At 40.9% G+C, this 22,608-nt stretch overlaps 1 protein-coding gene across 1 annotated transcript in view; it reads right to left on the bottom strand.

The window, feature by feature from the left end:
- LOC133974568 (synaptic vesicle glycoprotein 2C-like) overlaps nucleotides 1–22,608 on the bottom strand; it is a 38,046-nt gene that overhangs the window by 5,831 nt on the left and 9,607 nt on the right. Inside the window, exons 3-10 of the mRNA XM_062412185.1 lie at nucleotides 12,409–12,589; nucleotides 10,290–10,441; nucleotides 4,950–5,083; nucleotides 3,339–3,428; nucleotides 3,140–3,250; nucleotides 2,948–3,036; nucleotides 1,980–2,144; nucleotides 891–1,024 (exon numbers count right to left, since the gene is read on the bottom strand). Coding sequence (XP_062268169.1) covers nucleotides 891–1,024; nucleotides 1,980–2,144; nucleotides 2,948–3,036; nucleotides 3,140–3,250; nucleotides 3,339–3,428; nucleotides 4,950–5,083; nucleotides 10,290–10,441; nucleotides 12,409–12,589 — 1,056 coding nt within the window. The remainder of the gene's footprint in view (nucleotides 1–890; nucleotides 1,025–1,979; nucleotides 2,145–2,947; nucleotides 3,037–3,139; nucleotides 3,251–3,338; nucleotides 3,429–4,949; nucleotides 5,084–10,289; nucleotides 10,442–12,408; nucleotides 12,590–22,608) is intronic.

A 22,608-nucleotide genomic window follows, 5' to 3' on the forward strand; every position in this document is an offset into this window, starting at 1 on the left:
CTTAAGTAGAATGTGCATATTAATAAAGCTGCATGAATGAGAACACATTCTGCTCTCATTACACACTCCTCCCTCTCTCATTCTGTTTCTCCTCATTTCTCTTTCTCCTCTGCTCTCAAGAGATGCATGGACGCATGGCTGGGGGCAAAGAGACCTCATTTCCCATGGGGCATTACCAGAAACCTAACGGTGCCCTTACTGTTTCCATGTTCAGCCCTTTCCATGTGCAGGAGGGAGCAGGAGGGAACTGTTTTTCCACCCTCCGCTCCTGCAAGGTCTGACTCAGCTCCAGTTCTCTCAGAACATTTAAAATGCCTCTGCTGCCTTTTCCTGTTCTTCCTGCTTGTGTTGTTGATTGATTGCACTTTAATATCATAGCTGTGGTTTTGGCAAGGGACGATTAAATGTTTCAGATTCTGCTGCAGATGCTATCAAAACAACAACCCAACATACTGTGATGAATTATTCAGGTGAGCAAGGAAATCTCCCTCTAGGACGTAAATACCTCACTGTCTTGAATTTATGCAAACATCTTAAACATCTGCTACAACACGTGAGTCCAGGAGCCTTTGTGTGGTTAGAAAATGCTTTGCAGCCCAGCCTGGTTCAGTTTCTTTGTTAACTACAATCACATGAGTTCAGAGAGACAATCTGTGCAGGGGCACACAGGTTAAGCAGTAATTTAGTGACATAAAGCAAAGCCATAAACGCTCAAATCCATTTCATTCTTCCCAAAGCCAGAAGCTTGGACATTAGACCTAAAATGAACTGTCTGAAAAATACAGAGAGGCTGATTGAAACTTATGTGTAGGGCACCGACAGCATAATGGGATTTTCTGGGAAGGAAACACCTCGGCTGTGAGAGCTGTGTGCAGGGAAGGGGTACTCACCCGTGTTGTAAAAGAATGAGTCGATAAAGGTGCAGTTTTTGAAGAAGGATCCGACAGAGGAGACATCTTCGAAATAGCAGTTGAGGAAAGAGGAGTCGATGAATGTGACCGCCTTGAACTTCATACCGATGAACCTGGGAAGAGGTGAAGACGAAAGGGGATAAACTAATAAAGAAGGATCAGCCGGGATTGGTCACATATACCCGCAGGAGAAACTTTTTTTTTGTATTTCTAAGGGACACTGGTTAATATTTGCATATTTGCAACTTTTACAAGGAAATATTGCAAACTTCAAGGTTCATTGTGTTAAATGTAGTGACATCGAGTGGTGGATTTAACCACTTCACCTCACCCTCCCCTTCCAAACATGAAAGAGAACCTGTGGTAGAGTTCGGTGTAATCAGTGTCCCGATGTAAGTATTTAAATATAAAAAGCCCATTCTAGGGTAAAGAAAAAACTGCATTCATACAATTTACATGCAAAACACTAGTGACTACATCACTATGGTTATTTTGAGTTCAATTTCTGCCCTTTAAATTCTGGGCTTTTACATGTAACTGAGTAGGTTTACAGATGACTTCTTCATCACCTCTGGTCCATCCTTTAGCATGTATAATATGAGAGGGCTGCTGTGCACACTTTTCATGATATTGGCCTTGATTTAATCTGTTAATAAACATGCATTCTGGTCTCCAGTGGGTATTGGAAAAGAACAAATGCAGCATATCGACGCATCTCCTCTGTGGCCTTTGTGTAAGTGAGAACTATAATCAGGAGGAGAAGGAACAGTGTGTGTTGGTGTGTGAGTGTGTGTGTATATTGAAGAGACAGTGAGAGAGAGAGAGAGAGAGAGAGAGAGAGAGAGAGAGAGAGAGAGAGAGAGAGAGAGAGAGAACGAGAGAGACAAGCCATTTCATTTCCTGGTGTTGAGGCAGATAAAGGAGGCAGGATAAATATTTCAAGCAGTGCTGTTTTGTTTGTGGGAATGACCAACAGGATGAGTATCCCACAAAGGAACGAGCAGCTATAGGTAGGCTTTAAAAAAAATCTAATCAGGAGTCAGTTTGCACCCACACTGTTTCTCTTACCTGTCGTTTTGAAAGACAGAGTTCCTGTGGATCTGGTTTTCCAGGGTGAAGTTGAAGGTGAAGTCTTCAATGCGTTCGTTGTTGTGAACCTTCACTCTGGAGGCGTAGTCATCTGCCTGAAGGTGCTTGATGACATCCGGGAACCACACAGACAGCCCGTAGTACCTGGACACAATAACAGCCCTCTGAGTAAACACGTGGTCATGGTCTTCCAGCTTCTGCTTACCGTGGATTCATCATCATGATGGAAGATGCAGTGATTTTTTTGTGCTTGACTGCTTTTTTGTTATTGAATTCTAATGAATTTTTAAGACACAATATCTCCCAGACGGAACTTTTAGTAAAATATTGGAGTCTGCTTGTATGTGTCTTATGTGTAAGTACGTCACAAAACCAGTTTACCATTTACTTATAAGTACATGATGGTAAGTACACATATTATTTATACATAATATATTACAATAACGTGTAGAAGCAGCGTCACTTGGTTTCAAAAGGTTAATTGTACCTGTTTGTGAAAATGTTATATAAATGTTCTGCTAAAAGTACAAGTAAATTTGTATATGTGTGTGTGTGTGCTTGTACACATAACATTTAAAAAGCAGAATTCAGTGACAAACCTACCCACAGTGTAATTGTGCTGTGGTGTAGGCCTACATCTGCACAGGACAAAGGGTAAAGGTGGTGTCACAGGTGCAGGTTGTTTATATGTATTTTCAGGCTATAGACATCAGGCAAAGAGTCCTGATTTCTCAGAAAGTAAGGGATTGAATGATATTAGAGTTTATAACAGTAGTCATAAAACTTAGCAACTAAACAGCGCCTGTCTTTCTAATCTCACTTCTCAGCAGTCATGTGTCATATGTGAGAGAGCATCTGTGCTGAGAACTTCCTTGAAAGCAGTGGTGACTCTCCGATGTGAAGTTGAGCTGGAGGTGATGTTGAAGACTCTGCAGAAGAACTCTTACCCAAAAGACAGAGTAAACCAAACTGCAGCCAGTTTGATGGTGTTGTCTTTCACTGGGTAGTCGAAGCATCTCATAAAAGTGGACCAGATCTAATTTCAGAGGGTAAAAACAGAATAAACATCTTCACTTCCATAAAAGCTAATTATAAAACCTGGGTTTCTGAACTAGGGCAAAGACAAAACAGCGTTTTACCCCTCTGAGCTCGGTCTTGATCTTGAGGAGGACCTTGAGCACTGGGTTGGCTGACTCATTCTGCATCTCCACCAGCTCGTCCAACTGTTTGGGGATTTTTATTCTGTTCACCTGCAGGGGGAGACACCAATCTGTCACTTGCCGATTGCACTGCAGCTGACAGGAGGGTTGCCATATGTGGGGAGGCCAGTGTACTTACAGTGAAGACTCTCTCCGGTTCTCCTCGGGCACGCATGTTAGTGTCATGGATCTGTTTGAGCACCATCCAGGCCTCGTCGTGTTTACCCATCTAGGAGACAGTCAAGTTCAACATGTGATGCTCACACAAATGCACATTACATATATTAGGATTTCCCCTTTCATCCTCAAGTGACTTTACAGTGACATGTTCGCCAAATCAACTCTGAGGATATGAAAATGAAGTTTTATATCAATCATAACTCAAAGCTAAGGGTTACAACTGGTAAAGCCTACATTTTTTTATATTCTTGGCAGACTGACGCCCATGAAAACTTGTCAGATGAAGTATTAGCATTTTCTGTTTGCAATGTACTATGTAATTACTTTATTTGCAGAGCAAGTGGTACACAACAAGAAAACAAATGACCAAAGAACAAAAGGAAGCACATGAATAATATTGTAATATAAAAGAGATACAAAAAGTAAAAGAAAATAGCCTTAAACACTAAGTAAATTCAGGATTATGCCTTCTGAAAAAAAGTATGTTTTTAGCTAAGACACCGTCTCAGACACTGTCTCAGACACTGTCTCAGACACCCTTATTACCTCAGGTATTTTCTCCCTGAGCTTTGCGGCCCTGAAGTATCAACAACTATCATCGATTCACTTTGATTCTTAAGAAAGCTTTATAAGATCTGAGGTTACAAGGAGGACAACAATTTTGGAGAGCTTTATGGAACTTTTATTAGCAAAGGGACACCAAAAGATAATTATGTCTTCAGGAAGAATCATAAATCTGAGGGGAGAGTTGGAAACTAAGGGTTTTAAAGTCCCTCAAGCAGCCCAGCTTTACGCACAGTGTTGTGAATCAGGCCAAGTCAGCAGGCAAATGCACAGTGGCCTGATCTCCATTGTTTTAAACACCAGTGTTTTTATTGCCTTGCATCTCTCCATCCATGTTTTTTCACATCCTTTGCCCACCTCGTCCTGGGCGTTTGTACACAGGTTAACAACCCCCGCCTTAATGCAACGATGCACTCTATAATTATACAACACATTACATCAAGGAAATGCATTTCAACATAACGAAATAAAATGCAGCGCCAATAACTCTGCTGGCATTAATATTCCCCCCAAACATTTTTTTAACATTGTCTGATCTCTACGAGAATTATTACCTTGATGAAGGAGGTAATCTTTTCACCCGTGTCTGTTTATTGATTTGTTTGTTGGTGTATTTCAAGGCAAAATGAAGCAAAAACAATGAAACGGATTTCCATCAAACATGGTAAAGGGTAGAAGCCACCAAATTTGTTGTGATGCAGATTAACGAGCAGATCCAGGAAAAAATGTCTTACTTTAATTAACATAGGTCAATTTGTCAAATGCTATGCAAGGGTACAATTTGGAGCAGATTTTAATATTCTCATAGGAAGATAGACTTTTTTCAGCCACTGTACTTTAAAATGATGGCTGAAAACCTGCAGCTAACACTTATGTGTAGCTGAGATATTGTGGGTCATATACGGCTGAGGTATGCGCTCTACTGAGTGCCATTCTAGTTATAACTGTCATTAAGAGAAATGGTGGTGCCACCACTATATACTGTCTCTTTCTCTCTCTCTCTTACCTCCAGGTAGAAGCGGGGGCTCTCAGGCATAAAAGTGAGAGCGACCACTGCACAGACACACGGCAGCGCACACACCACCACAAACACTCTCCAGCTGTGGAACTGGTAGGCTGAACCCATGCTGAAGCTCCAGCCTGCACAACAAAACAGTCACAAAGAAGAACATAAATCATCAGAAATAATGATGGTGGATGTAAATATCATCATGTTACTGTTTGATGTTTGCTAGTCTTGCCAGGGCTGGGCAGAGGAGGTTTGTTTGGTGATGACATGACTGATATATTCAGGTGAAGTCGGTTTCTGGTATATTGGTCTGAATGGGATTAAAGGGATAGTTCACTCAAAAATGTAGATTAATTCCTTATCTACTCATTACTATGTTTGAGTCCACAAAACACTTTAGGAGTCTCAGGGGTAAACAGTGTTGCAGCCAAATCAATACAATTTAATTAAATGCCTTAAAATCACTTCTTCAAACGTAAAATAACAAACAGAAGACGACTCCATTTGGTGGAGTTAAACACAAACACTGGACCATCCCCTCCATTGGCATAGTGGTAAGTACTGTAGATAATAAGTGAATTTTAATTTTAAAGTCTAAATTTGAACATATCAGCACCATGGAGAGCGACACTCAGCTAGAAGGTCTGTTGCATTCAGGGGTTAAATCCTGAAATGTCTGTGTTAAAAAGTTCCAAGATGGTCCGCCCAAAAAGACCCCTCATAGAACAAAGCCCATACATGCACTGTATGAATGTGTGTGTGTGTGTGAACGTGTGAATGGCAATCAACTGTACTGTACAGCACTATGATGATCACTTGGCATCAACAGAAAAATATAACAACGAACATTAAAAATCCCTCTACACTATATGCATCAGTTGTTGAAGTTAAACATCAGAATTGACATCATAAACTCAGGCTCTGTCTACACTATAGCGGGGATATTTTAAACAACTATTTACCCCGCGGTTTAAAAAAAAAAAAAATTCTGAGACACTGTCTCCTGTCCTCTCTCTGGGGCATAGTGCAGCTGGCTGTCGTGTGTTTGAGGAAGTGAGAGAGCTTGGCGAAGGTCAAAGGCTTCACTCCCTAGATACGACAGATATGAGACTGCGTAAGCAGGTAATACTCTCTCCAGAATTATAAAATATATTTGATTGTTTAGTATTTAGCAGACCCATAGATTAAATGATCTGTAGGGGTTGAAAGTTGGACTGCAGGAAAGCAGACTCCAGAATATGAGAGGACATCATGTACAGTTGTTTTATCGATGAATTCAGAGGGATCCTGAATGCTTTCATCACTGGTGAGTTGACCATTGACCAGCAGGTTTTTCCACAACAATAGTTGCAGATCAAATGTCATCGCACTTTTCTGAGAAAACTTTGCTTGTCGCAATTCCTATCTTGACTACAAAAGCTGCATTTCATTTTTCCACACTATCACTAGAATCAGTGATCAAGGAATTCATCTGTGTGTGTGTGTGTGTGTGTGTGTGTGTGTGTGTGTGTGTGTCTGTACTCTTTTGGGGTGGAGGGGTTGCCTCAAGCATGTACCAGTAAAAACCTCATTAGGGGGATTATAGCTGTAATGGACTGGAGGGGACGGCTGAATGATTGAGATACTCAGCAAGATTTATGTCCCTACTCTACAGTAAGTGAGCACAACTGAGACACACTTGCACATAACCCACAAACAGCTGTCCTTGGCCATCGGTCAATGCTGTGGCTCAAATATTAAAGCACTATGCCTGCATAAATACGCACACAGACACAAACACACACACATGTGCTTCTTCTACTTTTCTCCTCATCCTGCATCCTGAACAAGTTCTCTAGACAATTTCATTTACCTGTAATTTCTCAGTTCTGTATCTGTATCACCAGATTAACACTTTAAAAAAGACTAAATGACACACATGAAGACATACAGCCTGATACAGTTTCGCACACACACACACACGGACACACAGGCACACACACAGGCATGCACACACACAAACACAGATATCTGGCCTTTGTCCACCAGTCAATGCAGAGAGCACTGCGGCGGAACCTATTACCCACACACCACTGCATCTTGGAGAAAAAATGTGTTAAAACACTGGCATCTAATCAATTGACCTCAATTATGAGCCTGTGTCGGCACCCTCACACTCACTCATACACAAAAACAAAGTGTGTGAAGACACACACAAAGACTGCATATGGAAACTTCTTTAGTACATCTTTAGTAAAACACAAATATGCTTGTGAGCATCGGCACATATATTGTTTTCCCCATGCAACAATACATCTTTATTGTTCCGTTTGCTTCCATTATTAGCTGAAAGAAATTATTCCCAAAAAGGGTCAATTATAATTTTTTTTAAAACAGTATGGTACCACAATAAAAGGTTAGGGACAGTTTTCACAGGAGCTACATTCAACCAAACAAAACTCTTGACAGTTTGCCTATGGATTACCCAGAGAAACTATTCCACTGCTTATTAAATTCTTAAATGTGATTTTATTTTACTCCATTAACTGTTGTGTTTGTACTAGGAGGGAAAGAGTTACAGAGATGAGGATTGTCAAGACCTGAACAAAGAAAAACCACCACAAGCACATATTAGTTCACTGAAACACCATGATATCATGATTGACTACACATGAGGGACAAGGGATTACAGTGTGAACAGTAATACTTTTACTACTCCTACTTTTAGAACAGTTCTGGTTCCGTAACTGAATTTCCCATTCATTTTCTCCATTGACGTTTCAGAAAAGCCCTATTAACAGAGTTTAAAGCAAGGAACAGATCCGACCAGCTACGAGAGGAATTCTAGTTAAAAAACATTTTGTACAATTGTTTTAGGAGTGAGGGAATTATGAATCCCATGAACCCTTGGGATAGATCCATATCCAACTATTTCCAGTGATTCTTCTTGAATTTATCTTTGTTGTTAATATAGTGTTAGTATAGTAACAGACTGTAATAGCTTAATATTAGTGTTGATAACCACATGGTACATTTCTTCGTTCCAGACTGCAATCAACATCATAAATGTCCATGATTAATGTTAAGATCGTTGTCATCAGGATTTTCATGGTCGTGCCTAACTTTCCCTTAACGTAACAACAAACTCCATTAGAGAAACTTCTTTATTACACCTGGGGATTGTGGGTGGTGTAGAACTTCTCCTTGACATCGCAAATAAAACGCATGTCTTTCTTTGGCCCGACTATAGAGGTTCACACTTCCTCGGCTAGTTTCCTTTACATGGTGTAGTGAAGTTGAGGGTTTGCTCTTGTGACTTTACCCTAGATAAGAAAAGCACTTTTTTTGAGGTGCTTAATCAACCTGTTGTTGAAACATAGTCCCCCTCTCAGAGATATGTCCTGATCAAAGGGTCCAGGAGCCAACGTTCATCGCACGGCATCAGCCCAACATGGCTCATCATCTCCTCTTCTCCGTCCCTTTGATACTTTTTCCCTTTTTCCCGTCCTCTTTGCTTTCTATCGCCGCCTCCCTTTAGCCCTCTGCAGTATCCCTTCACCTTTCGATTATCACTGACTCAAGCCACATAAATCAAGCGCACTCCCCGCCGACCTCTCGATCTCTCTCTCTCTGCTCCTCTCCTCCTCGTCCACACCCCTCCGCGGCAGATTGATTTCATTTCGTTAATTTTGTTCTTATCCTCTGACACACACCTCCGCCCCTGTCTGTTATCCTCCCGCCCTTCCTCAGGATGGTTTATGAGATTTGTTGTATCAGCCAGCCTTTCACTTTCTTTACTGCCTCAGACCTTGTCACTAAAACTCCAGTAAATAAACACAAACACTGATTATACATGCACATTATGTGTTGTGAACTGTGATTTTGTGAAGATTGCAGTACTGCTGCTGTAAGGTCTTGTTGATGCTTTAAATCGTCAATATGGCTGAACTGTTGATCCTTTGTTCCTGCGTCAGAGAATGTCTTTCCTGCCACCCCCCTGAGTTTCTCCGGTAGGTGACTTTACGACCAACTTTACTTTTAAAGGCCGTCACGCTCACATTCACCATGGAGGCTGACATTCTGTTTGCTTTGCTGCTTTCATGCTGCCGCTATTGTCGGAGCTCGCTTTGTGTTTGAGTCCCCCCCCCTCGAGGATCACGATTTCTAAATTTAGATTTTTTCTTTCTCTCCTGCATTTTCTGTATCACGTAGAGATCCACATGAGCTTCGGTACAGCAGGGAGCATCATCAAGAGTAGAACCATCTACCATCTATTTGTAGTAATGTTTAAACTAGTGATGCAAATTATTTCCTGAGGGTGAGGAACTCGCTCAGTGTGGAACCTGGGTTTACCGGAGCTGAGAGCAGATGTACATTAAGTTACTTTGCTCTAATTGTACACTACTGCCGCAGAGCCCTTCAAAAATTGGCCTGACAGGAATGGGCTGTTTGCTTGGCTGAATCTCTCTTTCTGAAACTGCAAAGGGGACCTATGACATGTCCTTTTTTCTACTGATATTTGTCATCCATGTATCTCATAAAATGTATTTGCTTTACTATTGTTCATGTGGGTGGCTCATATGTAAGTAAGTTTTTTTTTTTTGAAAAATAACAAGACACAATCTTCAGTCCGAATTCTGCTCGGTTTACAGCATTGCAGCAAAACAGAAAAGAGTCCTTTTAGTCCTGTGGTGGACCCTGCTTCTTGCAAGCGTATCACAGGGCCAACATACAGAGTCAGTTAAGAGTCTCCTGTGTGAGCCTTGTCTTTGGACTGTGGAAGAAGGAGTACCCAGATTAAACCCAAGCAGACATGAGGAAGATGCAAACTCCACACAGATAGCCCCTGGGTGAACCAGGATTCAAACAAATCCTTGTGAGATAACATTGCTAACCAGTTTACCAACATGTCGCCCTTTTCGTTTAATATAATATTCATAAATAGAGCAACTCAGGCTGAATAGCAGGTGTGCCAAGTGTTGGAGGATGCAGGGGCTTCCAGAGAAGAGTTGAATGTGGCTCAACTGTTGCAGAGACACAGGGTGACGTCATCATCAAATACACATTGCGCATACTATTGGTGTATTACTCATTTGTAATTCCTTTTCAATTGTAAGTATTAGCAAGGACAAAATATCTGATAACTCTACAAACTGGACATCCTGCAGGTTTCATATTTCAACTGTAGATTAAACATTATATCACAGCCCCCCCCCCCCCCCCATCTCACAAGCTGTTTCCTGTTTAAACCTCTTCTCTTCATTGTTATGTTCTATTACTGATGGAATTATGTGACTTGGCACTCACATCAGTGTTGATTTGTTAGGATTGGTGTATCAGGTCGGAGCTGTCACTCACCATAGTGTGGGATGATGGCCCAGGCCATGGCTGAGGCATAAATCCCTCCAATCATCCAGAACATGCAGAGCCAGCTCAGATGCTCTCCTCTCTTCTCCCGAGCCAACACCTCCGCAAAGTAAGAGAATACTATTGGAACAGCTCCCCCGATCCTGCAAAAATAGTTATAGTTATAATGAGCTATTTATGCTTCAGTTGCCATGGTTCCTTTAAACATGCAAAACAAGAAAGATTTATGGTTACATGAAATCATTGAAAGCCAATGATGATGAAGAAGATGATGAAGATGGATAAGGATTTTGTCAATTTGCAATGAATGAACTCATTGTCCCATGTGACAAAATACTGTCAAATATATGACTTATGATTATGCATCTTTGGGGACGTTAGAGTTCAACAGATTCCCACTGCCCCTTAGAATGATGGCAACTGAGGCAAACTATTTGAAGAGTGATTGAAATCAGCAAAAGAGATCAGTGGCGAGGTGGAAACCAGTTAAGTGTTAATTTATATGAGCAACTGCATCTAAAAATATTGTGTGTTTAAGAGTATAAAACTGAATTTACCACATGTCCAAACCGCACCTAAATCTGTAACACATTTCCATGGGCAATTTACAATACACATACCAGGTGTAAAGTCGATAAGATGAATGGTTCTCAAGATATGAGTTGCGCATACTGAAAGTCGTTTATGGAATTGATAGTTACACATGTATTTAATTTTTCTTATATTGGATTTATGATGTGTTGGTCTTAATTAAAATTAGTTTGCAGCACCTTATCCTCTTAGGACATTAGGAATGATACGGAATGTGTGATTTGAAAGAGAGGCACTTTGAGTCTCTCTTTTCTCGCCTTCACTGATTGTTGAGACAGCTCATGGTAGCAAGTTAATGAGGTAAGGAAACGTTAATGAAACAAGCACAATCTAAGCCCGTCTGGCTACAACACTCAATGCTGGGTCGTTTTTCTCTTTGACTGAGGCTGTAAAAAAAATGGAGACCCCGGCGTTTCCTTCGAAATCTGTTACTCTGTCACAAATGCCGCTACAGCTCCCAGGAGTATAGATCTGTTTAATCAGGCACATATTCTTAAATGGATATGCGCAATCATAAATCTCTTTCACAATACAGATTGAGAATGAAGTTAAGATTAAGATTAAGATATTAAGTATTGAAATAAAAGCTAAAGCTACTAATAAAAAATGTTAAGAAAAGGCATTGGTCGTTTTTTAGACTATAAGGAACCATGAGAGTCTTATTGGTTGCTTATACAAGTGTAACTTAACATGAATGAGCAAATCAGGTAACTGCCAGAATAACTTTTAACTAATGATTTAACTAATTGTATTGGAAACATGCTTGACTTGTGGTCTATAATGATATGAATATTTAACACACACAAATAATTGTAGGAGTCTTCAGCACAGCAGCGGGAAAATAACATTTTCTTACTGGTTCTTGGTTTTGACAGCTCTCCCCAGCGGAGAGGTTTTAAAGCAATCACACAAATGCCCTCAGGCCGACAACAGCACCCTCTGACTTTAATTTACATTTAGATCTTATTACTGTTATCCAAGCCTCATACAAGCTTTAGTAATCACCATGTAGTCACATTAGAACAAAGTGTGTCCCATAATGATTTTGTTCAACGTAATCTACTTTGTATTAACCTCAGCAGCCCTGACCTCTGCACTAGAGGTGACCTTTATAGGTCATAAATGAACAGGGATGTCAGATCACTAAGATTGGAGTGTGTGTCATTTATCAAGGATGTGGGCAGCCAAGCAGACCACACCAACGTTCAGCACCAGATGTTCATTTGCTGTGCTCAGCTCATTTCTGCAAATGTTCCTGTTTCGCCTTGTTCCTTCTCCCCTCACTCAGGGGATGAGGATGTGCTGGTGCCAGGCAGTGACAGAACCCCCTTGTCATGTGCTTTGACTTGTCAGGAGGGGAGACAGCAGAGGAAGGGGGGGACGGGGACGGATCAGGTCAGAGATGGAAAGTCCTCTGAGAGGCTACAGTCTCTGGAAGAAGGAGGAGGAGGAGGATGGGATGTAAAGTGGAACTATTGGGAAGACAAGGGAAAAAAGCAAAAATGTAAAGTGGACTCACCCAAAACCAGAGACCATGCGGCAGAGGAGGAACATGCTGTAGCCTTGAACAAAGGATGAGAGGAAGGCGAAGAAGCCGTTGACGGACAGGCATATCAGCAGGCATTGTTTACGGCCCAACTTGTCCGACAGGCCGCCCCAAAAAAATGCTCCGAACATCATCCCCAGGTACACAATGCTACCTGGAGGAAGAGAGGCAGGAAGGGAGAGAGAGAGATGATCACAACCATCTGGAGTAAACATTGCAGTCACGCTCATTTTTGCATTCCTCATTTAACAAATGTTAGATAACTAGACTGCATGATTGAGTTATTGTGTATTTTAAAGGCTGCATGGGGCCTGTAAACCTGATCGAACGCTCAAATATGAAAAAAAAATTGAGAATAACCCCTAAATGTAGTTGTAGTAGTGAGGGTTAGTAAGTTGTTTTTGAAACACTTTTTTTGTACAGTTCAGACTCTTAAAACCAGCGTTAACCACGTTTTTGAAATAGAAATAAGCTGCTAACACAACACTATGATACCATAACATTTTTAATTGATTTGCCAAACTCCTGATAAAACATTTCCCCTTTTGCACTTCCAGCAGACATGTAGCTAGCCTTTTACCTCAGTTTTGGTCTCCACCAACTAATGAGAGAGACATAATAAATTAAAGTGTAAAGCTAATGTAGCAGGGTACCACAGTTAAAACTAACCATTCACAAAAAGACATTGGGCACAGGTGTGCATGAAATTTCTTGTTGTTATGAGGGATCACTGTGACAACTGGTGACACTACAGATATCAGTGGTCCATTATTGCAGTGTGATTGGACACAAACAAAACATCAGCTGAAACTTAAAGTGGTGCTTACCAATAGCATCACCGAGCTCAGAAATTGGTTGTGTTATTTCCCGGCTATCGACAGAACACTGAGAGGTCACCTAAAAAGTATGTCTCTATAAATAGCGGAGTTGGATCGATGTGTTGAGTTTGGCTTGGAGCACTTCAACAGGCAACAACACTGCGGATCAACTCAACCGTGGTTAGACTGCATTGAGGGTATAGCTCTTTCATTTCCTTCCTCTAATTATGAAAGTTGATATGTCTGAGTTTGGATGAAATCTGCAGTCCATGGTAGACAGGATCAATATCTGATCGCAAACATTGTGGTTCTGTATTACATGATAGAAACTGCAGTGTAGCGGGATTGAGTTACAACACAACAGCTGCTGTTAGATCTCGCCACATGCACAATGTGCTTCAATAGATGTGTTTGCATTTCACTTATCTATTGACTGGTCACCTGCTGTCTGTAAAGCAAACTACTCTTGTGTAATAATCAAGATTTGACTCCAATTTAGTTAATTCTGAATGAAATGAGTGTGTTTGGTAACTGATGTTTCATTAAGTGACCACAGGGGGAAACGGAGCAGCAGTTGAACTCGAAGCCCTGCTTTTAACGTCCAGGCATTTGTCTCGTGCTGCTGCTTGTCCACAGGAAGTCCGGGTCCTTTCTCTTACTGTCCCCGGGAACATCACAGCATAAAGGGAGGGCGTGGGGGGATGGTGGGGGCTGTCAGGCCAGCAAATGATCCATTTTACTCTCTATGTGCTAATAAAAATGCTAATGCGTGTGGAAGGGGAAGATGCGACTGTTTGACGAGGCGGCGGCGCAAAACAAGGAAGAGGAGCTTTGACTTTTTCTTATTGTAAACTTCTCTCTTTTTTTCCCTCCCTCGCTCTGTTTGAGGTGATGAGACCGATACACTGAAAGAAGAGGCTCTTATCGAGCTGCGCAGACATAAAACTGAGAGCTAGTGATTCATTATGGGTGACAGCCACTGCTACTGCAGGGGAGGCTCTCCTATATAGCCAGCATGCTACACCGACGCTAACTTCCAAATATCAAAGTGAATATCAAAACTGCTGCATTCTTTGAAAACTGGTGACATATTGTGATTGGTGTAGCCACAAACCAACACTGAATATGAACGCGTGAACTGAAGGAGACGCTATCCAGGAACATCAGCTCATTTGTTTTATGGCTTCCCTCACACTGGGTTTGTATCTGTAATAAAGGGGGAGGGTGGTGGTGGTGATGCGGCACAGGATGAATCTTTATGGGAACTGGATTTGTGCTCTTCTGCAGGGTTCAAACGTAGGTCATTTGTTATAACCGCCACTTGTTTTCCAATTGCAGGGCTTTATTTAAATTGGCCAAGACTAAAATCCGTGGGCACAGGGTTCCCAGTGTTTGACCTCATGTAGTGAAGCAGGTTAGCAGATGAATATCCACCAACAAGACATAACCTGCCATCAACTCTAAAATGCCTGTGTATCGGAGCTTTATCTTTCACAGTATGGCACGAAAAGACGTCTTTTAACGCTGCCTCATGAAAATATCAGTAATCTGAAAGAATAAGATAATTACATCCTCGACAAAAAGCTCCTACTTAATTACAAGTGTCGCACCATGTCTTCAGTCTGAGGAGTGAAAGTAGCACAGCAGCAGCACAGGCACTTCTCCATCAATGTCTTTATAGGACACGTTCAGCCTCAGCGCTGCTCTGTGCCAATCCATCAGCAACCGGTTACTATATTTTACAGGCAGAAGACAAAATGTCATGCGGCCTCAGCTGGTTTTATTCTCTGTTGATCATGAATGTCTGTGTGGAATGTCATGACAATTAATCCAATAGATGTTGAGCAATTTCAAACAGGGGCAAAGTGACAGACATTATAGCTATCTACAGTAAAAACAGGTTTTACACTTAGCCCTAGTTTTATCAAGGCATGCAAAAGGTTTTTGTTTTGTTAAAGAATGAGAGCAGTGCCCGTTCTGAATCTGCCTGTTTGGAATGGGCTGTTCTCTTGTTCTGTGTTAATGCTCTGGAGCTACTTCCGAATTATTCCAATATACTGTCACTGTTTATTTTTTTTAAACAATTTATTTATTTCAATTTTTCAAACAAACAACAGTGATACAGGGCATCAAATCCCTGCCCCCCCCACCCCCACCCCATGGGCCAGAGTGGAACGAAAAAGGACAACAGCAATAACCACAGCAACAAAAAAAAAAAAAAAAAAAAAAATAACTACAACATCAGCGAAGATAATACTGACAAATCAAAACAAAAAAGATAAAAAAAAATAAAAAAAAAAAAATAATAAAATAAAAAATGAAAAAAAAAAAAAAAAATACATTAAATAAATAAACAAAAATAAACCACAACAAAATCCAGATCACACACAATGTAACAACATAACAACAGTCCCATTCAGTGTATCCAGTCCTATCTCAATGTTGACCACCCGTGTCACGCCCAGGAGCAGCTCCACTGTGTAGGAATGCCACAAATCCTCCCCAACACCTATCAAAAACTGATGGCCTCCCCCTGAGACCACACAAAATCTTTTCTGATGGTAAATATGATGAGAGCTCTTTAAGCCACAAGGAAACACCAGGGGGGTCCTCACTTTTCCAGTTGATAGCTATGCATTTGTTAGCTGCAATCAGGGCTAATCTGATAAAACGAGTGTTGACTCTCATATTAATTGGTAAAATCGACAAGTCCCCCAATAGTGTCAGCCGTGGACTGGCCGGGATTTCCACCCCTACAATTATTTTAACAATGTCCAAGATAGAGCTCCAGTACTGCTCCAAACAATCACACGTCCAGAACATGTGGAGAAGGGATCCTATTTCAGTCTTACACCTAGGGCAGTATTCAGAGTAGTTACTACTTATCTTATGGAGACGATGAGGAGTCAAGTAAACCCTGTGTATAAGATTAAACTGTAATCATTTGTGTCGGCTGTTATAGGAGAATGATTGAGAGCTACTACAAATCTTCTTCCATTCAGAGTCCTCAAAGGCATAATTACTGTCACTGTTTATTGTTTGTGTGCTGGACGTTGTGTGCAAAGCTTTTAATAAACAGTAAGATTTAGTTAGAAAACTTTGTGTCCATCCTACCTGGTTTATTTGCATCCATGATTACCAGGATTCTGAAAACTCATGCTCAATACAAACCATTGCAGCAACGAAAACAGATGTTGTACTTTTACTAGGTAGACTCATTGATAAAGAAGAAGCAATCCAATCGATGTTGTCGCTATGACAGCGATCAGGACCAATGATACCCCTCAGTTCAATATGGTGGAAAAAAAATTATAAAAAAAGAAGATGATCAAAATTATCTTGTGGGTCAGTTTTGGCCTGCGGGCTGTGAAAGTGATAACTATCTGTCTAGAGTAACTTGGTCACTACTCAATTTTACAAATGCTGCAAACATCACAAATTAATATGTAAATATGAATATATAATTCAGGTAAGTCAGTACTTTAAACACATCCAAAATCCAGCAGAAACACTGTGTTTTGATGCCAAAGAATCTATAGTGATCCACCTCATCTGTACTGTTCATATTTTATCTTGCTCCCTGCAGAATGTCTTTGCTCTTTTTACAGGTACACTGTGCTGCTTTTCTCTGCATCTACAGGGATTATTTCAGCTCACTCTTAAATTGTCTCCATGAAGTAATTAGCTCTTATGTGTTCAGTGTAATTCTCTCCTGACACCTTTCTATTTTTCCCCTACTCATCACCATGCAGCGTGGCATGGATGAGAGAAGAGCGCAGGCACACAGACAGCACTCAGTCCAACCAAGCGCTAATTTCCTCAGTGGAAACATTAAGGACATTAAGTGAGAGCTTCAGTATTTCAGCAGATGAGGGGATTCCCGGAGGGGCCGTGCATGATTGACAGCAGGAAGCGAGAGGAGGAGGAGTGGGGAGGCAGGGAGGGAAGAGCAGACCCCCGGAAATAAAGCACATTCCGTGGATATTAATTACATCAACACCTGCTGATTTGTTTACTGTAAAAAGTTAAATTTAAAGTAAAACTATCCACTTCCACTTCCCTGAGACAGAGGAGGATACATGTGGTAGGAAGGTATGTAGGTGTGGTATGAAGTTTTCGGGATCAGTTGGGGATTTAGTGTTTGACTGTTAAGTGAAGACTGGACACAATATCTCCTCTACTTTGTAGGGAACAGAAGCAGAATTTGTCCTAATTTTATTGTGAATAGAAAAAAAATATTTTTGTGTATGTGGTGAAGATAATTATTCATCCATTCACTCTCACATGTTTGGTTAAGATATTGTATTCAACAAGTATTACTCACCATGACCTGTCTCAAATGTTTCAGCAGACCATGGAATTGTATCATTGAGAATATAGGTTGAGATGTTGAATATCCCTTTTATGTTTAAAGATCTTCTGCACAATTTAGGTTACCAACTACCAGTAGATGTTAGAAGGTCTTAGTGGCCACTACAATCGGATGTAAGTGACCACCAGCGGATTGTGGGGACATATCTTCCATGGTGTACCTTAGTGTCATCAGGTGTTTTGGCCAAGACACCCTCTTCTAAGGTTGATCCAACCTGGGTAAATGTACATAACATCTTAGGGCCCGTCTGGTTGGACTTAACGGAGAAACAACAAAAAGACGAACCTGGATTGATCTGTCCAAAAATCCAAGAGAATTCTCCCTACCCTGTCTAGTGCCCCTGAGCAAGGCACCTTACTCCCCCAACATCTGCTCCCCGGGCGCCGTACATGGTCGCTCACTGTTCTGTGTGTCCTGCACCAGATGGGTCAAAAGCAGAGGTTAAATAAAATTTGATTGATTGATTGAAATTTCCCTACCTGCATGAGTGTGCCTGTGCATGTGTTTGGGACAAATAAATGCATCTTAATCTTAATCTACAACAGAGTGGGCAGGCTGGCCAATCACAGGAGACTGGGCTTCAGGAAGGGGGATTTAAATAATCTAAAACGTGTTTCAGACAGATGCTGAAAAGAGGAGCTGCAGCAATGGACAGTAGGATAGTGGAGGACAGTGTTGTGTTTTCTAAACATTAGGAGCATGTAAACATTTTGAAGCAATTACACAAATTAAAAATATGTGTCTGAAAATGAACATAATATGTCTCCTGTAATGGGTGCTGATATCTCATCAGTTCTTTTGGCCAATTGGTAAATTATCCAGCCGTCGGAAATCATCACAGTTACGTTACATTTAGTGTTTTTATAACTTGTGCATTATCCCCTATAATTTTAATGATGCTTGTGTGTTTTATGTTTTCTATTAGAGTTTTTCTGTTTTTCAGCACCATGAATCAAGCTCCTCCTCATGTTGCCCACTCAGATCAATACTCCACACTGCAACAAACAGCTCAATCATTACGGTTTTAGAGGAAATGCCACAGTGAATTGTGAACGCTCTGCCTGGGCAGTTCGGAGGGGAATAGATCCTGAGCTGGCGCTTTGTTGTGAATAAGAAAGCGAAAAAGACGGGAGAATGAAGAGATAGCAGCAAATGTTGCTGTCCCCAGACTTTTTAATTAACCCACCTAAGGCTGCAGCGGAGCCTATTTATTACTGCATTGTGTTGATTTACTTCGGCTGTCGATGGTGTTTGTGATCGCACACATGAAGCAACCACACCGCTCCGAGCAAAACCCTCCAAAAACAATTAGCATCAGTTACACAAAGGTCCTCTGAGCAGACCTTGCAGGTGTACTCAGGAGGTCTTGACCCCATGATATGCAACGGGGCTTCATGTGAGCCAGGACAAATTTGACCAAACATCCTAAAAATGGTAACAGTGGTGCAGGAAAACACCCGCAGACAAATTAAAGCCATGTGTGGTAGAAGGGAAGAGGGAGGATGGGGGCATTGAGGCATTGATAGGAAGTGTATATGAAAACGGCGCTCTCCCTTTCTTTCTCAGGGGAGGTACGTGAGCCAGTCTACCATAGCTAAACTGCAGAGAAGCACAATGCTGCAGAGATTAACTCCAGCCCATATCTTCAGATCACCTGCATGGCTGCAAGACACACAGAGGCTGTAAGAGAGGGATTACAGCAGGAGGGTAACAGAGAGGACACAAAAGAGCAGGGAGATGAAAAATTGAACAACCGATATCTGGATAGCATCTCACCTTTTCTATTATATTACAGTGGAAACCCTTGTGGTTAAGGATCCTGTATTTCTATGTCGTTAAGAGCTAATGAATGAATGAATGAATGAATATGTTAGTCAGGAAAAGAATGAAAGGATGAATTCAGAGATAAAATGTAAGGAGGTCTAAAAAAAATGAATATAAAGTAACATAATTTAAATTAACATGACTAGATTTAGATATTTAAAACCTTTTTAATATGATGATTAATGAAAATGGAGAATACTGGGCTGTAGATGAAAACAAAAGGTAAATTTCCATTTCCAATTGTGATATATCCACCGCTACGCCAAACATTTTCAAACTAAAGCTGTCAGGATGCTTCAAATTGTTTGTCAGAAAGTCCAACAGCATTTGAAATGAAATCGACACTTTCTTTTTTGTAACTTTGTTAAGTCGATGCCCCAACATCAACTTACCAAATGTCAGATGTCACAGACTACTTTATCCTTCCTACTTCTTACATGTACTAGGAAATGCCATGACTGGATGATGGTGAGACTCCCTGAAAGTTGCATTCAGCGTGCTTTATCATTCCCTCATGAGCCGCTTCTATTGTGGCCATTCAGCCATAGAAACCCATCCATTCCCACAATCTGCTTTCTACTGTTTCTATATATATTATTTACCTGACCTCCATGTCTCTGATGTTCCTACCTACATGAAAACTGCAAGTCAAACTCCAATACAGGCAGTTTGTGGGTGGTTCGCTCCTGTTTGCCAGAACTGGGCCAAAAGTAAACCATAGCAATGTAGCATGTCAATCTAAGGTGCCAAAGATAGATGCTATTAGAACCATATGGGCCACTTTAGGTTTACACCATGCCTAGAGCACCTCATGTTTGCCACTGTTAAGGGATATTGGGGCCACACTTGCTATTTTACAAGTGAACCACTAGGCTCACATTCATTTTGTCAACGCCACAAGAAGGCTAATGTGCTGCATCATTGCCGGAAGTGGCATCTCTATAATAAATAGGATGTTAAGTGCCTTGACATAATGGATGTTGACTTTGGCACTAGACAAATAAAATTGCATCGAACTTAATTGAACAAAAAACCTTCCTGCTGTGAGGCGACAGTGTAACTTTGCACCTCCCTACTCCTCAATTACAACGTAGTGTCAGACAGCTGAAATTTTATTTCAAGTTATTTACAACAACAAATAGGGTAACCATAGTTGTGATGAGGAAATGTTGCTAGTTTACGTCTTTTAAACAACACTTCCCAAATGAATACTAAGGAGCCAAATCATGTATTTGCTTCTGTCTTTACTCATTTGTAAAGTTTTCGATAAACTTTTTCCACTTTACCACAATCAATATCTATTTTTGTAGATTGCACATACAGAGCTGATGTAACATAGCGTGCGTGAGTCAGCCGAAACAAACCTCAGTCTGCAACTTCAAGTCAGGATGGCTGTTGCAATATTTCTCCCTAACATTTAATCCAGCTGTTTGTGATCCTTTGCTCATATACTGTACCTTATTTGTAGGAAGTGAAATGATGATAATAAATCACTTGCTCAAAGCGATGGTATAGAAGAGCATTTGACTGTGCAGGACAACCTCGGTATAATTTTCTTTTATTCATCTTGTTTTTGCTTTCAGTCTCTCCTTCCAGCCAGATGTCCAGAGAGGATTGATAGACTCATATAGACAGTGACCTTCACAAGGAATCTCTGTGGTTAGAAAAAAAACATCAGTTATATTTCGTGTGGCATACATCCATAAGTGAGTGTATACACACCTCCTGTATTCATGCAGTGTGTGAGAAAGTTGGTAAACTGAGTAATTCTTTCTATTTTCTCGCTCCCGTCTCCCACTTAGAGATGAGTCATGAAACAGACCAGCGACAGAATAATAGAAGAAAACAATCCTGCTCCCAGCAATAAATAAGATCAGCATTCAAACCATACAATCATAATGTGAAAAGAAGAGAAGTGGGTTTATTCCCTTTAATCTGTGTATGGGACTGATACTGATGCTTTCAATCGACAATGAACATCAACACCCTGTTTTTGGGAATATGCATAATGAGAAAATAGCCAGAACCATTTAGTTATTTTTGATATAAGCGAGAGAAATAATGAAGCCAAATCCCACAACGCACACTCCAACACACAGACACATTATCGACAGACCAACACAACTTTTTCGCTGGTGTGGGAGAGTTCCATCGAGCTTAACACACCTCCTACTCATGTATCCAAATACCTGGTGCCATGACAACGTGCTTACAGCTCCTAAAGCAATAAGATTACAGCGGAAAGTGTCACCCACCACCGCTCCCCATGCACAGTCCTGCATTTTATAAACAGCACAGGTCATTAGCAGGGTGTCAGCACAGATGCAAATTCCATTAACGCCAAAAATATTTGTATAAGTCATGCATGTTTCACTCCTGCCTGTCTGCGTCAGTCAGGATCCATTTCAATCAGTTTGAGCTGAATTTTTGACTTCTTAAAAGTGTGCCAGGTGAATTTAAAATGTCAAACTGCTCCATTCCAAAGTCAGGATCTTTGCTGTCATTTCTACATTAGATATTCAGGATCTTTGCCTGTGTGACAATCGTACTACACTTTTACTTTACTATTGGCAATGAATCTTAAGTTCCGATAGCTGGCACCCAGAATCACAGCATGTGTGACGCAGTGAGGCACTTTGAGGTTACACTCAGTGAATCAAATATAAAAAACTCTAAGAACACTGTTATCCAATTAGGCGGATGTTTTCCTTTAAATTTGGTGCTTTCTTAAAAGTGCTTCAATGTAGAATTTATGTGACACTGTCAGGACTCAACAAGGAAACTAAACTCAACTCATCATTGTCAACATGGCAGAATCAGATATTTTTTAAATACAATCCTACATCAATGTAAGCTTGGCATTAATGTTACCTACAATGCAAAATGACCTCAGACAGGTATGTTGGAGATAGGGCTGTGTTATGTTAGTGTTCGTTCAAACATAGAAAACTGACATTTGATACTTCCATAGACACACAATAAGGCAGCGGCAGACAGACGTTTTCTATCAAAACACTTCCTGGTCTGCTGACTAGTGCAATTATGCAGTTGGTGCCCTTGTAGACAATCACAAAAATGAAATGCCTCGCACCCTAGTCTGTGCAAATGATCCACACAAAAGTCCAGCCCATTACTATTATGCAAGACCACTATCACCAC

Source organism: Platichthys flesus, chromosome 19 (assembly GCF_949316205.1).
Source record: "Platichthys flesus chromosome 19, fPlaFle2.1, whole genome shotgun sequence".
Lineage (NCBI taxonomy): Eukaryota > Metazoa > Chordata > Actinopteri > Pleuronectiformes > Pleuronectidae > Platichthys > Platichthys flesus.